Genomic DNA, 19,712 nt, shown 5'->3' with positions numbered 1-19,712 from the left:
CAGGTTCTTGACTGGATAGTTAACTTTAAATCATTGTTGCATGTTAACAGTTTCTAAGTGTGTCAAAGCGTACTAGTAATGCGAAGTGAAAAATCTTATAGTAAAGACTAAGTTAAAAAGCAGATTATCTCTCAATTAGCGGTTTTACATGTGACGTGTAGTGCAATCCTTTACTCTTCATAGTACTCAGAGTTTCAACTTGAACGCAGTTCTCCGATAGTGAACTGATTTCTTCAGTGTGTTTTTCTGAACCAAGTTTCAGAGTGTCCATTTGTGTTGAAATCGTACCTACTGTGTCCTTTAAGTTTTCCTGAATTTTTGCAAGTTCCGTAACCGAATCGGTAGATGCAACTGAGTCAACTTTAGCTTCAAAGGTGTCGTGATTTTCGTGAACAATAGTTTGCAGTTCTTTTATGGCTGCTTCGTGATTCTGTAATGCATTTTCATGACGCGAAAAAATAGGTTGAAAATGCTCACAAATTTGTGTTTTTACGTCATTACAGACTTTTTGACATTTCGATTCGATTTTAAGTAACTCAGCAGTTAAACCTTCACGTGTTTGTTCAAGCGTTTGTTCCATTGAGTCTAACTTTTGAAGCAGTTGCTGTATTTGTCTCTGATTTTGTTCCATCGTGTCTAACTTTTGAAGATTTTGTTCCATTGTGTCTAACTTTTGCTGTGTTTGTCTCTGATTTTGTTCCATTGTGTCTAACTTTTGAAGCTTTTGTCCCATTTGTTGCATTAATAGTAATAACAATGCACTGGTGTCTGAAACATGTTCCTCAGTACTATTCGGCAGTACATTTGAACCTGCAATATTCGCGTTTTGAAAAGCAGAAAATGTTTCTTGACTTATTTGAGAAAATGGTGAGGGCGCAAAACCTGAATCTACAGTATTTGCAAGATTGTTTCACTGTCTACATCATTATTTGCCGCCCGCTCCATTTCCCTATGCACAGTTACCAAATTACTACTTTGAATGTCTGTTAATTCATTACACGGTGGTGCTGATAAGCTACGCTCGTCGTCACTATCATTTCTCAATTTACTTTGGAGCCTAGTGTTACGTTTTTCACACGCCATAATTATCACGTATTTCACACGATAACAAGTAAAGCACAATTTGAAGAGCAAAAATAAGAAAACACGTTAACATAGCACTAAAAATAATATCTAGTTAATTGCAAGAGCAGCTGCGAAACGCTTGGTGCAAATCTACATGCATGCCACAACTGTTTTACTGTACAACAATGAAAAACTACAACTACAAAGGAAATTCTCTCTATAATTACGCGCTAGCAATAAACAATAGCTACACTAATTACGCAAAGTACAAGAAAAAAATCAGAAGATTCCAGTGAGGTATCCTCGGCTAAAGGTCGACATATGAAACGTCCCCTTAGAAAAATTTATGAATGACTGTGCTGATAAACCTCTTACATTATTTGATTTTCAAACAGCTGAGCAGAACTGAACGTACTCAGACATTTCGTTCTTTACCCATTCAGATCAACACTAAACTGATAAACAATATTTTTAGCGCAACGCAATATGACTTTCAAAAATCCCTACAAAAGAATGGCCCTGACTAACAATAACTTATACCTTTTATGAATCACTTACCTCACAAAAATCTTCGTTACTCGAACTACTGCAATACAGCGAGCGCCACTACTGCCAGCTAAATAAAAGATTCTAACTCCTGAAGGCACTAACTACTGATAGGCATAGTCAGCAAGTGAAAGATTTTGATAGAGAACAAACAATGTATTTACCTTAATAATGTTCCAAAATCATCATATATATATCACTTCATGATATCCAATATTACAAATTTACTCTTTCTGATGGACACGCGTCCAGATCGTCCGCTCTCAAAATTCTGCCATTTCTCTCCCCACATCCACCACTGCTGGCAGCTCGCCTCCAACTGCGCAACGCTATGCGCTGTTCACATCCAACTGCCCAACACTACAATGGCGAATATTCCAACAATGCCAACCAGCTACAGACTGCACACAGCACAGCCAGTGATTTTCATACAGAGCGCTGGTGACGTTACCAACATAAAAACCTAAACAGCCTACTTACATTCCTGTTGCAGGACCTCACAACTACATGAAAACTCAGGCCGAATTTTCTGGAATAAGTTCTTAAAATGCGTTTCGCATTGACAATAACTAATATTATTATGAAGTTACTCGTCACCAGTTGACACTCGCATTGACTTGATCGTTCTTCATGATTCAGCTCTATGAGCCTCAGCAGTCATCCTCTCTATATTTCCACATATTTCTTCCCACACCTTGTTTTTTTCCTTTTTAGCATTTCTCTTTTTACTTCCCTATTTAGTGTCCTGTATCTGTCTCTACTTTGACTGTCATTCAGATTCAGGGCTTCAGGCCGGTCAGCATATTGCGACCTCTTCTGTTCACCATCACGTGGGATAATTAAAAGAATATGAAATTCATGCCTTATAACAGTCGTGACCAAATGCAGGAATAAGAAGTAAGATTTCAAACAAAGAAAACTACATCACCAGATAACCAAATTTCAATGATGGTACCCTGAGCTCTGGCAATACGTTGTTCACATCAAGGCATCAAAGTTGAGAAAGTATTTCTTGTGAGAGGTTAACGCCCCTTCGACGTGTTGTTCATTGGAGACAAAGTACACAGATTGATTCGACTAGGATGGCGAAGGAAATTAGTCTTACTCATGGATTAGTAGAAATACTTTCATTTGCCTTTGACGATTGCGCAAAAGTTTGAAACACCAAACTGGAATAAAAAGACAGAAAACTGAAACCTCTTTGTGTCAAAATTTAACCCACTATCATTACCTCTATGTCACTTTACACAGTAACTGTTTGGTATTTGAAACTTTGGCGTCAGCTTCTAATATATTTCAAAAAAAACATATAAGAGGGTGGTAATTATTTTATTAAGTGGAATTAGAGAAGTATTATGCTCATGAGAATATTTTGATTTCGTTTTGAATTACAGGTGTCAAATGAAAATATGTAAGATCCATTGTTGAATCGAAAACCTGCTGCATGACTAGGACATCTAAATTCTTTTGAAATCAAACATAAAATATTTAACACATGCGTTATCAAATTACTCCATTAACACAGTTGAGCAACACATGGAACACTTTATAAAGAGATAAAATGTGTCACCAAATATGAGGCTTGTGCCTCAAGTCTACTGGGCTGGGTGCTAGCTTTTTAACACAGCTACGTAAATGGTGAATTTATTTGGTCTGCTTATCACAAAGTGTTGGCGACTCACTACTTTGTTGGTGCAGTTAGTCGTCCGCATTTGTTCTTTGGAGTGGGGATAACGGACAGCAGTCCCCTGTCGCACCCTTGTTGAACAGTCGGCATATGACAGGTGAACTGGCATCCCACTAGCGCCATAATGGTACAATAATCGCCCCGCTGGCGACTGCCGAGTGGGTATGGACCAGTTGCAAAATATGACTAGCAGCTACGTCTGCTCGGACGTAGGTGGTTGATTGGCAAGACACAAAATTTGCGGTTGCTACTTGTAGAGCATGTCTTGTAAGACTCCGTCACACGAGTGAAAGCCAAAGAGGCTAATACAAACAAGCCCACTGAAGTGCCGCCCACGACACATTGCGATTCGTCAGTCCTCAATGCAGCGCGATCTCATCTCGTTTAATTATAATTCTGACAGTGTGTCAGAATGGCGTCGATCGGAACTGTAATAAAGTAAGAAAAAAATTTCAAAAAGACGAGGTGGCTAGTAAAGTATTTATTTAGATAAGCGGTTTCGGTAAGATTATGTTACCATCATCGGATCTGCAATGGGTAGAATCAAGTCGACAGGGTAAATAGGATTGCAAGTCAGGTACAACAATATACGAAGTTAATTGTTCGTACTCTTGGAAAAGTAACGTAACTTACGCACTACGAATTCGCATGAGCTCCTCCAACTGTGCTTTGTATCGTGTCGGACCACGAATATGCATATGAAGATCATGAAAATCAACGGATATCAGTATGTCAGATTTAAAATAAAGAGTATGTACAAACATAAGGATAGAGCGCCGAACCAAATCCTCGTGTTTACACTACACTTGACTACAGACTGAGATGCAAACACAGCAACTGTTTCATAAATCCACCAGGTGGTACCGTGGTAGCACAATTTTGAATCGTTTTGTGGAAAACAAAGGCATGAATATACAACACCAAATAATTGTTAATATGCTAATTGAAGAAATACCTTTCAAAAAAAGGGTTATTTGTATACAAAGCGTAATCCAAGTCAGAATCCTTGTGATTTTAAAACAACATTTTCTTAATAAAATATTTTAGGGAATTTTTAGCAGGTTCCATTCTATAAACATGTAAAATTGGTTTGTATGATGTAATCCAGTTAGTAATCAAGCCAAATATTCTTCACACTGCATAACATACGTCGGTAAAATCGTCAAATTTGTTTTTAGAACATCAGACTCAGAAACTAAATATACTAAGTGTTCAAAACAGAACCTCACACAGCTAAAGTTGACATGAGGCATAAACGGAAATCGCTGATTAGGAATTGTTTTGCCATTTACTCTTGTCATTTCCTCTCGCCCATTGGTGCATCTGGCGCGCTGTTTACGCGGCCATATTTCCTGCTACCACGTTACTGACATCCCTACACCAGTTCAACGATGTGCTCTAAAACTTAACAGTGCCGTACAGGCGGTATGAAGACCGCTAGTTACTATTGTTTCATAAAACGTACTTGTTACCAGTACTTGTTGTTTCACTATAACACAATTGTGCCTATTATTTTTTTCCTCTATAGTCACTCTCCAAGGCTTAATATAAGCCAATGATTGAGAAACTGTTTCTTCACTTACTTTAATTAGAGTTTCCAGCCCCTTGATGAGCTTCGCACTTTCTTTTTGCTGACAGGTTCCCTGCTACCATGCTACCGACCTCACTACAGCTGTCTGGAGGTTAGTTCCCAAATTTCCCCTTCCATAGCGCCACTTATCGCTGGAGTAAACTTATTTTATTTATCATTAGTTTTTTATATATTACTTATTACCCAGCTTATGTGCACTTACATTTTCGTTTATGCCTTATAACAACTACAGTCATGTAAGGTCTTGTTTTATTATTTCATCGTACTTTCCCCCACCCTAAGACCATTTTCAGGGACTACCAACCACATTTAAGCATTTACGAGCTCTTTTTGTATTAATGGATTCATCACAGTATTACATACTGTTCTTGTAATTTTTTTAGGGCCACAGCAACATGCTGCATGCATGTTATGTAGTTATTTGTAGATAATGCGATAGTTTTAAGTGTATACCACTTTTTGTCTTCAAATTTTTAAAATTTTAAAACTTTTCGTACTTAATTTTCACATCCATATCTAGCTTCTACTTATTTGTGGTACTTTTTTTCTGTACAGCCTTCTAAAGAAGCGTACTAAGTGCCTGAAATCGCTTAGGGTAATAAAATTCCTTTTATGCGACTTGTTGCTGATTATTTCTATACGTACAACTACAGCAACAAAATTGATAAAATACTAAATTTTAGCACTGCTGCTGTGGCTAATTGCCGTTTTTTACTCGGTTACTAATAAAAAATAAAAAAGCACCTGTTATAAACGAGTACAAGCAAATATCAAAAAATACCGGTTTTAACCGGTCGGTTTTTCCCATCCATATTGTCCAGTAGTATCCTGCATTTTCCGTCGATAATAAACGATGGCTGACAATTTCATCGCTTGTATAAATTCCCCACACGATAATACTGCCAGAGCAGAGCCCAACTGGCTACTGGGATTCTTCACTTCAGGAATTTCTGCACGTTATCATCATATAGTGAGGGTTTACTGCGATCGTCACTAGAGGCAAACCGCGACCGTGCTCTGGTGTACACCGGTAGTAGTTCTCTACCAGTAGTTACCGTTCTCTCTCGAAACTTACAAGGAGCAGAGGTCAACGTGAGGGGCGAGGGTTCTGCTGCACTATGACTCGCTTTTGCGGTGTTATAAAACGAGACAGATGAGGGACGGACACTAATGCTCATGGCATTTGACTCTAGCTGCAGGCCGGCCGTGGCGGCCGAGCGGTTCTAGGCGCTCAGTCCGGAACCGCGCGACTGCTACGGTCGTAGGTTCGAATCCTGCCTCTGGCATGGATGTGTGTGATGTCCTTAGGTTAGTTAGGTTTAAGTAGTTCTAAGTTCTAGGGGATTGATGACCTCAGATGTTAAGTCCCATAGTGCTCAGAGCCATTTGAACCATTTTTTTTCTAGCTGCAGCAGATTCCACCGAATCAAGGGACTGACAGTACAATCTCGGCGTGATACGGTGGTATTTAATGGAGCACAGCAATACCTCTGAGGCAACTGTGACCTGGTCGTACTCAGATATTCTGATATTTCATGACTTCTCCATTCTGCACTCGACACACGCCGACCACCAGTATTACCAGTACAAAATCTACAATAAGTACAATGACACACGCAATTAAAGAAACGAATCAGATTCTTACGTTTTACTTGCAACTAATTTTCTCCTAGATGCTTTACGATTACTACTGTTTCCTGTGAATGATCGCCAAACATGTGATCGAACAATTATAGACGTTTCCGGCAATTTATCATAACATGTGCCATTTGTTTACATTAAGAATTAACTGCAAGACCCAAGTATATATCTTTTGTGGGTTTTCAAGCATTTATATTTTTTTTTGTACGACTTCCTTACTCACAAAAGCACTGTGCACTAAGAGCGTCATAGAGCCTTACGCACAGTGTCTGGGCAGAAGTACGGGAAAATCACAAACATATCACATTACCATGTCTAATAGTGTGTAGGAAAGCCGTTGGCCTTCAGAACAGTTTCCAGTCATACCACTCTTCCTGCAAAATAGTGGCAAGTTCAGATAACAATGATGCAGCTGGATAGCAATCACACTACAATCTCTCCAAAGCAGACCACAAAGCCTCAATGACATTGACACCTAATGACTGTGGTAGCCAGGGGAGATGCAATAATTCATCTTCGTGTTCACAAAACCAGTCCTGGATAATGCGAGTTGTGTGAAAATCACCGGTGGGGAACAGACATTGTACTCTGGAATGGACCAGATCAGCCAAAATGGTCACATAATCTTTTTCGGTAATGCGACCTTGCACCCACCATTAGAGCACCAACAATTTGCCCCACGTTCAGCTTCACTTAACTCCGACATAATGCACTCACAACTACACAAAACACTGTTCTGACAGCTACCAACACTTGAAACGTATAGTGAACCGTATAGTGAACATTGTACAGGTGCCGTTGAAGATGAAATATAACAGCGAAACTTGCAGTCTTGGCCGGAATATACTTACATTCAAGCATTCATTTCGTGCGGCGTTTCCATATTTCTGTCGAACCTCGGTATTTTTTGAACAGTGACAGTCGTGTAATGTTCTTTGAGGTTACACCGAAAGCTAACTTTAGACCTGGTGATTCAAGAAGTGCTGAGTTATGTTGCCTAGGAAGTATACAATCTGGTGATAAAACCAATCCACTATATCTTGAGCTCATATTTTGTTCTCTAGGAGACAGCACAAAATTGCAACGATCGCCCTACGAAAGTCAAAGAATACAGAATCAATTTCGCCGCTGCTTTCAGGTGCCTTTTGGATCTCATTGACAGACACTGAGCATACGTTAAGGTGTTTCAGATCCGTCTATGGAACTTCTAAAATCCATATTTATTTTAACACACGCGTTTCGTTTTGTTGATTTAAAAATCGTCGTGGTTACATGTTGGCTTATTTTCGGCATACACCTAGCAGTAACTCTGCGTGTGTAATTCTAAGCAATTACGTTTCAACTGTGGACCCAACTGTGTCTTGGAAGCATATAGCTGAAGACTTCAAGCCATGGGAAATCCTACAGAAAGCAGGCATCAAGCAGACGATGCCGAATGAACAAACGGGCTCTAAACAAACACATCTATCGGTCCAGTAGCAATACAGGGTGGTCTATTGATCGAGCCCGGGCTAAATATCTCACGAAATAAGCGTCAAACGAAAAAACTACAAAGAACGAAATTTGTCTAGCTTGAAGGGGGAAACCAGATGGCGCTATGGTTGGCCCGCTAGATGGCGCTGCCATAGGTCAAACAGATATCAACTGCGTTTTTTTTTTAATAGGAATCCCCATTTTTATTACATATTCGTGTAGTACGTAAATAAATACGAATGTTTTAGTTGGACCACTTTTTTCGCTTTGAGATAGATGCCGCTGTAATAGTCACAAACATATGGCTCACAATTTTAGATGAACAGTTGGTAACAGACAGGTTTCTTAAATTAAAATACAGAACGTAGGTACGTTTGAACATTTTATTTCGGTTGTTCCAGTGTTATACATGTACCTTTGCGAACTTATCATTCCTGAGAACGCATGCTATTACAGTGTGATTACCTGTAAATACCACATTAATGCAATAAATGCTCAAAATGATGTCCGTCAACCTCAATGCATTTGGCAATACGTGTAACGACATTCCTCTCAACAGCGAGTAGTTCGCCTTCCGTAATGTTCGCACATGCATTGACAATGCGCTGACGCATGTTGTCAGGCGTTGTCGATGGATCACGATAGCAAATACACTTCAACTTTCCCCGCAGAAAGAAATCCTGGGACATCGGATCCGGTGAACGTGCGGGCCATAGTATGGTGCTTTGACGACCAATCCACCTGTCATGAAATGTGCTATTCAATACCGCTTCAACCGCACGCGAGCTATGTGCCGGACATCCATCATGTTGGAAGTATATCGCCATTCTGTCATGTAGTGAAACATCTTGTAGTAACATCTTGTAATGTGGAACATTACATAGAAAATCATCATACATTGCACCATTTAGATTGCCATCGATAAAATGGGGGCCAATTATCCTTCCTCCCATAATGCCGCACCATACATTAACCCGCCAAGGTCACTGATGTTCCACTTGTCGCAGCCATCGTGGATTTCCCGTTGCCCAATAGTGCATATTATGCCGGTTTACGTTATCGCTGTTAGTGAATGACGCTTCGTCGCTAAATAGAACGCGTGCAAAAAATCTGTCATCATCCCGTAATTTCTCTTGTGCCCAGTGGTAGAACTCTACACGACGTTCTAAGTCGTCGCCATGCAATTTCTGGTGCATAGACATATGATATGGATGCGATCGAAGTTGGTGTAGCATTCTCTACACCGACGTTTTTGAGATTCGCGATTCCCGCACAAGTGTCTGCTACTGATGTGCGGATCAGCCGCGACAGCAGCTAAAACACCTACTTGGGCACCATCATTTGTTGCAGCTCGTGGTTGACGTTTCACATGTGGCTCAACATTTCCTGTTTCCTTAAATAACGTAACTATCCGGCGAATGGTCCGGACACATGGATGATGTCGTCCAGGATACCGTGCAGCATACAAAGCACACGCCCGTTGGGCATTTTGATCGCAATAGCCATATATCAACACGATATCGACCTTTTCCGCAATTGATAAACGGTCCATTTTAACACGGGTAATATATCACGAAGCAAATACTGTCCGCACTGGCGGAATGTTACGTGATACCACTGAAACGGCCCCTTAGAAAAATTATACATGACTGTGCTTAAACTGACACACAATACTTTTAGCGCAACGCAATCTGACTTTCAAAAATCCCTACAAAAGAATGGCCCTGATTAACAATAACCTATATCTTTCATGAATCACTTACCTCACAAAAATCTTCGTTACTCAAACTACTGCAATGCAGTGTGCGCCAATACTGCCAGCTGAATAAAATATTCTAGCTACTGAAGGCATAAACTACTGATAGGCATAGTTACCAAATGAAAGATTTTGATAGAGAACAAACAATGTATTCCTTAATAGTGTTCAAAAGTCATTATATATATACACGCTGTTAACAGTCACCTGCCCAACACTACAATAGCGAATATTGCAACAATGCCGACCGACCTCAGACTGCACACAGCAGTCAGTGATTTTCATATAGAGCGCTACATGGCGTTACCAACATAAAAACCTAAACAGCCTACTTACACCACATACTTATACGTTTGTGACTGTTACAACGCCATCTATCACAAAGCGATAAAGTGGTCCAACTAAAACATTCATATTTCTTTACGTACTACACGAATATGTAATAAAAAATGAAGGTTCCTACTTTTAAAAAAAACGCAGTTGATATCCGTTTAACCTACGGCATCGCCAACCAGCGGGCCAACCACAGCGTCATCTGGTTTCCCCCTTCAAGCTAGACGAGTTTCGTTCTTTGAAGTTTTTTCGTTTGATGCTTATTTCGTGAGACATTTGGCCTCGCCAGTATCAATGGACCACCCTGTATATTTCACTTTTATGGAGTGCTCTAAAATTCCCTTTTAAACTTCTAGGATGTGTAGAGGGGACTGAGTAGATAATATTTCGAACTGGAACTCTCGTCTAGAAACGTACTGTTTCCGTGCTACAACCATTTGAAAACATGCCTGTAAGGTGACCCACTTTACCAGTAATTTATTAGGCATGGCTCAGTACATCATCCACATCGAATTGGTTGGTGGTTGATTTGGGGGCGAGGACCAAACAGCGAGGTCATCGGTCACATGGGCTTAGGAGAGGATGGTGAAGGAAGGCGACCGTACCCTTTCAAGGGAACCATCATGGCATTTGCCTGACGCGATTTAGGGAAATCACGGAAAACCTTAATCAGCCGATGGCCAGAATCGGGTTTGAACCGTCGTCCAGTACATCACTTGTTTTACAATTCCGCTCATTAATAACCAAAGATACAAACACGAAATTTATCAGTTATCACAGACACTGTTGTTTACATTTAAACTTGCCGTTTTTATCCTTTTCAAAGAGGGTTAGCATTTTGATCCACTGGAAGTAAGGTTCGATGTGGTGACCACCAAGTTCGGTGCACACATTGTATCTGCGAATGATGTTGTGGTACACACGCTCTATCACACCTGGTGTCTGTAGTCTCTTCCGCAGCGACCACAATTCGTGCTACCAAATCTTCTTCTGTCTGTACAGGAGTTTCATCAACCAAACTCTTCATTCGAACCATCGACCACGTGATTGAGGTTCAGACTACGTCAGTGAGTTAGGACAGACATCAAACAACGTCAGAAGCTCCGACATAAGCAACCCCCCCCCCCCCCCTACCATGCTCGTCCTACCACCATGCCCACCCATATCTACCTACAGTTGAGTTGGCGTAAGTTGATTCCTGACAGCTGGCAGCCCCCTTATCAGTTCTCAACTACGAAGCGCAAACTGCTGCAGGCGAAAACACTAGTCGTCTACAGAGCTCCGGCAGCACAGAGGCGTTGCTATAGAAAACTTTATAAAACCGCGTAATGTGATTGGTTGTAGTAGGCACGCGAAGTTGCTCCACCCAGTCCACTGTAACTGTCAGGGATTCTCTTACAGCGACTCGAGTACAGCAAACACATTTAAAAACGGCTGTAGCAGGGAAACGATACGTTTCAGAATACGGATTCCAACTTAAAATATTATCTATTCAGTCCCCTATACAAGTCCTAGAAGGTTTTAAGGGTAATTTTAGATTACCCTGTATAATTTAAAAATGGCGAACCTTTTCTTTGATGTGAATGAATCATCCTTGACAGTAATTAACATTCAGAATAAGGGTTTATGCATGTAAAATGTCTTTTGACAGTTTATACGGTTTGTATACAAATGTCACAATACAGGTTTGTGGTGGGGAGGAGTTTGCATGAATTCACGAAGATATAACTTCTGGTTGCAGGACGAGAACAGCGGCAGCAAGAAGGTTCAGCGCAAAGACGCCAGATGGCAGCCACGAGTCTCCGTCACCAGTGTTTCCAGCCTGCCATTCCCAGACGCTGTGGTCACCACGCCCAAGAAAGCGTCTAAAAGGTTCTAATTCCACCTACTCGATTACTAACTCGAATGCAAGAGTTTGAGTTCAACTCGAGAGCGAAAAAATATGGGCTTCTCTAACGGAGACACTGGTACCCTAACAGTAAGTGCCTTCTCCATGAAGATGCGTAACGTATTAGCAGTTCTCAGCATGATAGAGAACCTTCAGGGATTTGCAAGAAATAGAACCGATAAATACATTGTTCTGCATTGTTGGATAAAGCAGTCTGTCTCTGTCTACCTGGCGGCGCAGGGTGGGAATTCGGTTTGTAAAGCTTTTTCTAAGGGTCTAAGGGGATGTGGGAGGGGTTGGGGGGACAGCTGCCCTCATGTGACCTTCGCAGGTTTACGCCTGTGAACTACAATAAGTACAATAGTAAGCCTGTTTAAGAAAATCTGTCAGATTGTTCTGTTTAGATTTGCCAGATTACTGTAGTCTGTTTCGCTGTACTGTTGTTTTGACTCAAAATGGCTCATATGGCTCTGAGCACTATGGGACTTAACTACAGAGGTCATCAGTCCCCTAGAACTTAGAACTACTTAAACCTAACTAACCTAAGGACATCACACACATCCATGCCTGAGGCATGATTCGAACCTGCGACCGTAGCGGTCGCGCAGCTCCAGACTGAAGCGCCTAGAACCGCTCGGCCACCTCGGCCGGCTGTTGTTTTGAACATGTTTCCTTAGCTCATATACAATATCAAAATTTGAATGATCAGCATCTGTTGAAAATTTCAGAAATGCGTTCTTCACCCAGTGCTTTTAAAGATTCTTGCTTATTCAGAAGACGCAGATCTTCTTCATAAAATTTTCTGTTAGCTGATCGTCATCCCTACTGTTTATGCTGTTGAATGTAATGACACAGTCGATGACAATGTTGTCATCCGTGGGATTATTTGTCCACACATTTGTAATTTTGTTATAAATATTTTAACATGCAAGTCCATACACGCAGAGGCCGATGATGTGAGCGGTGTTCACCGCTTTACGGAAGGAACGCTTTGGTGGATGTGCGGTGACATGGATAAGCAGAGCAGGGAATCAGCTGTTGCCATTCTTAAAGTAAGGCGGGGACTTCATGACTAAACAATTTTACGTATTTTTATGTTTTGACGCTGAGTGCTTTTGAGGTGCATTTTATGCGGGGTTAACTTAGACAGCCAAATGATGGGAACCTGACTCTTGAAACGCTTTGTTGTGGACTACGTTCCTAATATTAGTGGTTCAAATGGCTTTGAGCACTATGGGACTTAACATCTTAGGTCATCAGTCACCTAGAACTTAGAACTACTTAAACCTAACTAACCTAAGGACATCACACACATCCATGCCCGAGGCAGGATTCGAACCTGCGACCGTAGCAGTCCCACGGCTCTGGACTGCAGCGCCTGGAACCGCACGGCCACCGCGGCCGGCCCTAATATTAGTGGTTATGTGGTAAAATATTTGTAATGATTCCCTTAGCACCCGCTACCTCCTGTGCTTAATGTGGAAAATAGTAGAATATTTATAATTTATTATAAATCATAAACACCAGAATATCGCATATCGTTTCAAAAGGTCGTTCGCGAGTGTTTCCATGTAGCGGTAGCACGTATTGGCTGCAAGCTAGCCGTTACACTCTTTTCCACGGTGGGTGGTTAATAACTGTGACAGAGCAAGATGAGAGATGTGATGCAAGAGTGTACCCGACTATAATAGCACGCAGATATCTGACTTCTGTGCGCCAAGGGACTATCCACAGAGAACTCGTCATTTCATATGTGTTGAGAGCTGAACTTCATGGAAAGCTCTATTCAACTGAGTGCAGAAATTCTACAAGGACGAAACAGAATCTCAACCAAGGAACTTCCTGGTCATCCTGTTAAGGTTTCCTGTTACGTCACATCGCAACGTGTTTAAGAAATGATCCGCAAAGACCGTCGCATGGTAGTAGATGATTCATCCACAACATCATACTTCTTAAGTCGCTGAATTTTCGTAAGTTTGTGCACATTGGGTCCGACGCCGGTTGGCTCCAGAGTACAAATGGAATACAAAGAGGCCATGTGTTACTTCATGCAGTTTCTTGAAGAAGGATATGATTGCTTCTGCACATCATCACATGGGGCGAGTCAGGGGTTCAGCACTACCAACCTAAGTCAAAGCTAGACTTACCATGCTCCAAGCAAAGAAAAATGAGTGAAATAAGTTGAGATGGTGGTTTAAGGCTGTTCCTTTGACCTCATGATGAAGCTATCTAGAAAGCACGTTCCTGCAGTACTTTTAGTATCTGCACCAGGCCATTTACCGCAAACGACTTGGACTCCTGTCAGTTAGTGATCGTCCGGATCACAAAGTCCGCCCCCACGCTGCAAGACGAGCTTAGTGGTTATTTGAGACTTAGCCTTCAGTGAAGATCATCTCTTGAAAACCGTGGGATGGGTAACACTCGGAACACCATGAGGATATACAGGGTGATTATAATTAAAGCTAAACTTTCAAACTGCTGTAGAAATAACACCACTGGTCAGAATGACATCAAATTGCAACGGAATATTATCGGAGAAGGGGGAAAACGTGTGGCGGAAGAAAAATAAATAGTTACAAAATGTAGCAATAGGCGGTGCTATAAGTAACATAATTTAATAGTGGTCGACTAGAAATGACAAATGAGTCGTACAACGATGCCTAAGGTGTACGTTTGACGTTAAACAAACTGTACTACTCAGTGTGCATGGGTGTACAGGTGTGATACTGTTAGTTAAGTAAATCCATCCCCCACGTCTAGATCATATCACATCGGATGGGAAAAATCGATTTTTAACTGTCCTGAGGCCAAAAACCGCATAAAAAGCATCAATCAAAATCAAATCGGATTATTAATTTCCGTGTGACTGGCGCAAAACATGTTCAATATGCTGTCCACCGTTTTCTGCAACAAGCTGAATCGAGAAACAGCATGTTCCACAACTGATCGAAGTGTTTCCGAAAGTGTTGCGCATGTGCGCCTTCAATATAACTAAGTCTGCAATCGTAACACTGAACACAACATCTTTCAGACAGCCTCACAGCCAAAAGTCACATGGATTAAGAACAGGTGATTGGGACAGCTAGGCTGTAGGGAAATGGCGGCTGATTATTCTAGCCTTTCCGAAATGGCGCTTCAGCAGTTGCTTAAGTGGATTTGCAATGAGCTTAGGTGCACCAGCTTGCATAAAAATGAACCCATCCACACATCCACGCTGTTGGAGACCTGGAATGACGTGGTTGCGCAACAGACACTCGTAGCGCACCTGTCTCTTTGAAAATATATGTCCCTATGATAAATGATGCCGTAAACCCGCACCACACAGTGACCTTTCCAAGATGAAGTGGTACTGGTTGATTTGCTTGTGGATTTTCCGTTGCCCATTTTCGACAATGCTGTGTATTGACATACTCTGTCAGATGGAACTGGGCTTCGTCTGTCCACAAAATCTTCCACGGCCAATGTTTGTCCACTTCAGTGCGACCAAAAAATTCTTTCTAAAGCAAAGGTATCTCTTTCTGGCAGGTCAACAGGAAGCAGCTCGTGCACATGGGTAATTTTGAATGGATAGCAAAGAAGGATGTTTCGTAGGATATGACGCACCATGCTCACAGGTATGTCCAATGTTCGGGCAACTCTCCGTGCACTACACGTTTGCACACCACCACTCTTCTCTTTCTGTATTGCTGTGGCCGCTGCTTCCACTGGCGTCGAATCATTTCGTTTCCTCCCTCTAACTGGTGACACACCAAAAGAACCCGTCTTCTCGAATTTGCAAATCATTTCCTCCAGACCCACGGCAGTCATCGGACCAACGCCTTTTTTTTAAACTCTTCAGCGTCCGGAACTTCTGCACAGCGACGTGTGCACAGTCATCATTCTTGTAATACAGCTTTACGAGCAGAGCGCGATCCTGCGTGGAGACAGTCATTTCGAACGTCACAGACATTAAAGGAGGAAAAGCCGTGTACCAGGCGTGTTTATACCAACTTCAGAGGGTCGTGGTCATTACACGTGTTTTCATTTACGTATTTTGTCACAAACAGTGCCGTCTATTGATCAATTTTCACATTATTCTTTTCTTCCGCCTTACGTTTTCCCCCTTCTCCGATAATATTCCGTTGCAATCTGACGTCAAACAGACTAGTGGTGTTATTTCTACAGCGTTTTGGAAGTTTAAGTTTAATTACTATCACCCTGTGGTCCGAGAGGTCACTTGTTGAATGCAACAGCTGTTGCAAGATTTCTATCCTGAAGGATTTGAAGGCCTTGTCAAACGATGTATTCAGTGTTTGAATTTACAAGGGGAATACGTTGTAAAGCAAATTAAATTTCAGACTGAATTAGTGACATTCGTGTCACTACCCCGTTTTGCGAATTATTTAACTCACCCCCGCATTTAAAATACTCAATAAAATGACTATATAGACAAATTATTTCTCTAGCTTCCTTGGAAGCAGCTCTCTTATAAATATATAAGAAGTTCAGTTGTTCTTACTTACTAAAGTCCGGGAATGAAAAAAGACTCTCATTTACAGAGTTCTCGATCTTCTCAATTACAGAGGTTCATGGGGATGAAAATGACGGCAACTGATGATTAGTCTCACGTATTGCGTTAACAGTCACGCAGATGTCCCATATCCAATTCTCACTTATCCATATTGTACTGTACATCTACATCTGTCTCTACGTGATTACTCGCTATTCACAATAAAGTGCCTGACAGAGGGTTCAATGAACCACCTTCAAGCTGTCTCTGTACCGTTCCACTCTCGAAGGGCACGCGGGAAAAACGAGCTCTTAAGTTTTCCTGTGCGAGCCCTGATATCTCTTATTTTTATCGTAATGATCATTTGTCCCTATGTAGGTGGTTGCCAACAGAATGTTTTCGCAATCAGAGGAGAAAACTGGTGATTGAAATTTCATGAGAAGATCCCGTCGCAACGAAAAACGCCTTTCTTTTAATGATTGCCACTCCAATTCACGTATGATGTCTGTGGCACTGTCTCCCTTATTTCGCGATAGTGCGAAGCGAGCCGCCCTTCTTTGAACTTTTCGATGTCATCCGTCAGTCCCACCTGATGCAGATCCCACACCGCACAGCAATACTCCAGAATAGGGCGAACAAGCTTGGTGTAAGCAATTTATTTAGTAGACCTGCTGCACCTTCTAAGTGTCCTGCCGATGAATCGCAGTATTTGGTTTGCTCTACCCACAACATTGTCTATGTGATCGTTCAAATTTAGGTTATTTGTAATTGTAATCCCTAAGCATTTAGTTGAATTTGCAGCATTAAGATTTGTGTGACTTATCACGTAATCGAAATTTAGCGGATTTCTTTTAGTACTCATGTGAATAACTTCACACTTTTCTTTATTCAGGGTCAATTGCCACTTTTCGCATTATATAGATATGTTACCTAAATCATTTAGCAATTCCTTTTGGTCATCTGATCATTTTACAAGACGGTAAATGACATAATCATCTGCAAACAATCTAATAGGGCTACTCAGATTGTCTCCTATGTCGTTAATATAGATCAGGAACAATAAAGGGTCTATAACACTTCCTTGGGCAACGCCGGATATTACTTCTGTTTTACTCGATGATTTTCCGTCTACTATTACGAAATGTGACCTTTCTGACAGGAAATCACGAATCTAGTCGCACAACTGAGGCGACATTCTATAGGCACGCAGTTTGGTTAGAAGACGATTGTGAGGAACGGTGTCGAAAGCCTTCTGGAAATATAAAAATATGGAATCAGTCTGACATCCCCTGCCGATAACAGTCATTACTTTATGAGTATAAAGAGCTAGTTGTGTTTCACAAGACTATTTTTCCTGAATCCGTGCCGACTATGTGTCAATAAATCGTTTTCTTCTAGGTAATTCATAATGTTCGAACAAAGCATATGTTCCAAAACCCTACTGCAAATCGACATCAGCGGATTACTCCTATTTCCCTTTTTGTGTGTTGGTGTGACTTGAGCAATTTTCTAGTCTTTAGGTACGGAACTTTTTGTGAACGAGCGGTTGTATATAATTGCTAAATATGGAGCTACTGTATGAGCATACTCTAAAAGGAAACTTACTGGTATACAATCTGGAGTGGAGGCCTTGACTTATTAAGTGATTTAAGGTGCTTTGCTACACCGAGGATATCTACTTCTATCTTTCTCATCTTTGCAGACTACTCTCAACATCTCAACATTTCTGCTTGTGTTTCCGTGAAACTTAGTCTTCTTATTTTGTCTTTGTGTGTCTAGTTCGTATTTCGGCCATTCCTAACAATGTTTTAAAACTGAGTGTATCAGTAGTCTTCCCTCGATTGAGGGTCACAACATTTTTACGTCACTCGCAAATACAAGAGCCTGTCGCTGTCGTCACATGACTTCGCCCCCTGTCACATAATTGATAATTCACGTGAGCCCTGTAGCATCTACTGGTAGAGTTTAATGCGGCGAGTTACAGAATGAAGTGTCACATCTCAGATTCATGTTGGCATAGAAAGAGGGTAAACCTGCACTTGCAGATAATTACTCGTCTTGAATAACAGCTCGGCCAGCTTATGTCTCCTTTTGATGAAACAGTACCACCCATCATCAACCCACTGCACTGTATCTGCAGACAGTTTGTTGATAAGGAACTATACGCATTTGTTACCATCTTTTCTGCCATTTCTGACCAGGTAATGGTGGTGAAAGAGTCTTCCGCCATTATAATTGCTAACCGTCCTTTATTGGAAAGGACTGGCCTTTAACCAGCGTTCCTGTATCTTCTTTTTTAATTATCAGCTGTTATTTAATTATTTGATTGGCTTGCTCACCTTAACTATGGAAAAACTAGACGAGATTTAACTTTTGGTGTGTTTTCAGTGTTGCAACCAACATGAAAAGCAAGCGTAAATCTCAATATGATAAGTAACTTCTTTATTTCAACTTCATTAACATTTTAAAAATTTAGACAACACAAGGCCTCAACAAATTATCGATTACTTTAAATGTTCTGTTTCTTTAGTTATTGCTTATTTAGAAAAACACTTTAATTTTGATGAAAATTCTAAATTTGACAGAAAGTCATTTCTAAAGCTGCTAAATAATTCATTTCCAACATACAAGAGACTTGTTGATGTTATTGATGTTTCAAAGCCAAATCAAAAACTGTCTTTGAATACATACATCCTTCTCAACTAATTCACGTTAATTCATAGTAACTTTTTTGACTCTATATGAAGCTCTGAACATTTGACAGAACTGCCAAACATCAAATGGCAAATGATGCATAATTTTAAAAAGCTTTGATATAATTTATGAGTATTTGAAAACTAGTTAAATATGTCTTTGTGATTCCTGCAACATCAACATAGTGTGCAAAAATTCTAGTGTCATGTCAACCAATTGAAGAATTGAAAAAAATATGTGTTCCATTAAACTCAGAAAGTGAATTATTTACGGACTGCAATTGCAAACAAATTTCTGAATTTCCTGAAAAAATGAAAGTTAATACACATGACTACATGTCTGCAAAAAACAAAGTAATTTTAAATAATAAGGAGTTTACTTTAGCTTTAGTTTCAAAAGTCCAAATACTTCTAAGAGTTTTTCTACTTTTCTGAACTTACATTTTGATGGAACTCCAATGAGTACTCTAATAATACACCACCAATAATTACGTAATTATTAAAATAAATTTTTGATTTTTTTAAGCTTGAAGGAACTTTCCAGTCTCAT

The 19,712-nt window shown here is 40.6% G+C and overlaps 1 protein-coding gene across 1 annotated transcript in view; it reads left to right on the top strand.

The window, feature by feature from the left end:
* LOC126176464 (uncharacterized) overlaps positions 1-11,971 on the top strand; it is a 58,545-nt gene extending 46,574 nt beyond the window's left edge. The window contains exon 4 of the mRNA XM_049923620.1: positions 11,834-11,971. Within this exon, the coding sequence (XP_049779577.1) occupies positions 11,834-11,971 (138 nt within the window). The remainder of the gene's footprint in view (positions 1-11,833) is intronic.
* Positions 11,972-19,712: the final 7,741 nt, after the last annotated feature.

The sequence above is a fragment of the Schistocerca cancellata genome, chromosome 3 (assembly GCF_023864275.1).
Source record: "Schistocerca cancellata isolate TAMUIC-IGC-003103 chromosome 3, iqSchCanc2.1, whole genome shotgun sequence".
Lineage (NCBI taxonomy): Eukaryota > Metazoa > Arthropoda > Insecta > Orthoptera > Acrididae > Schistocerca > Schistocerca cancellata.
This window is presented reverse-complemented; position numbering and strand designations above follow the sequence as displayed.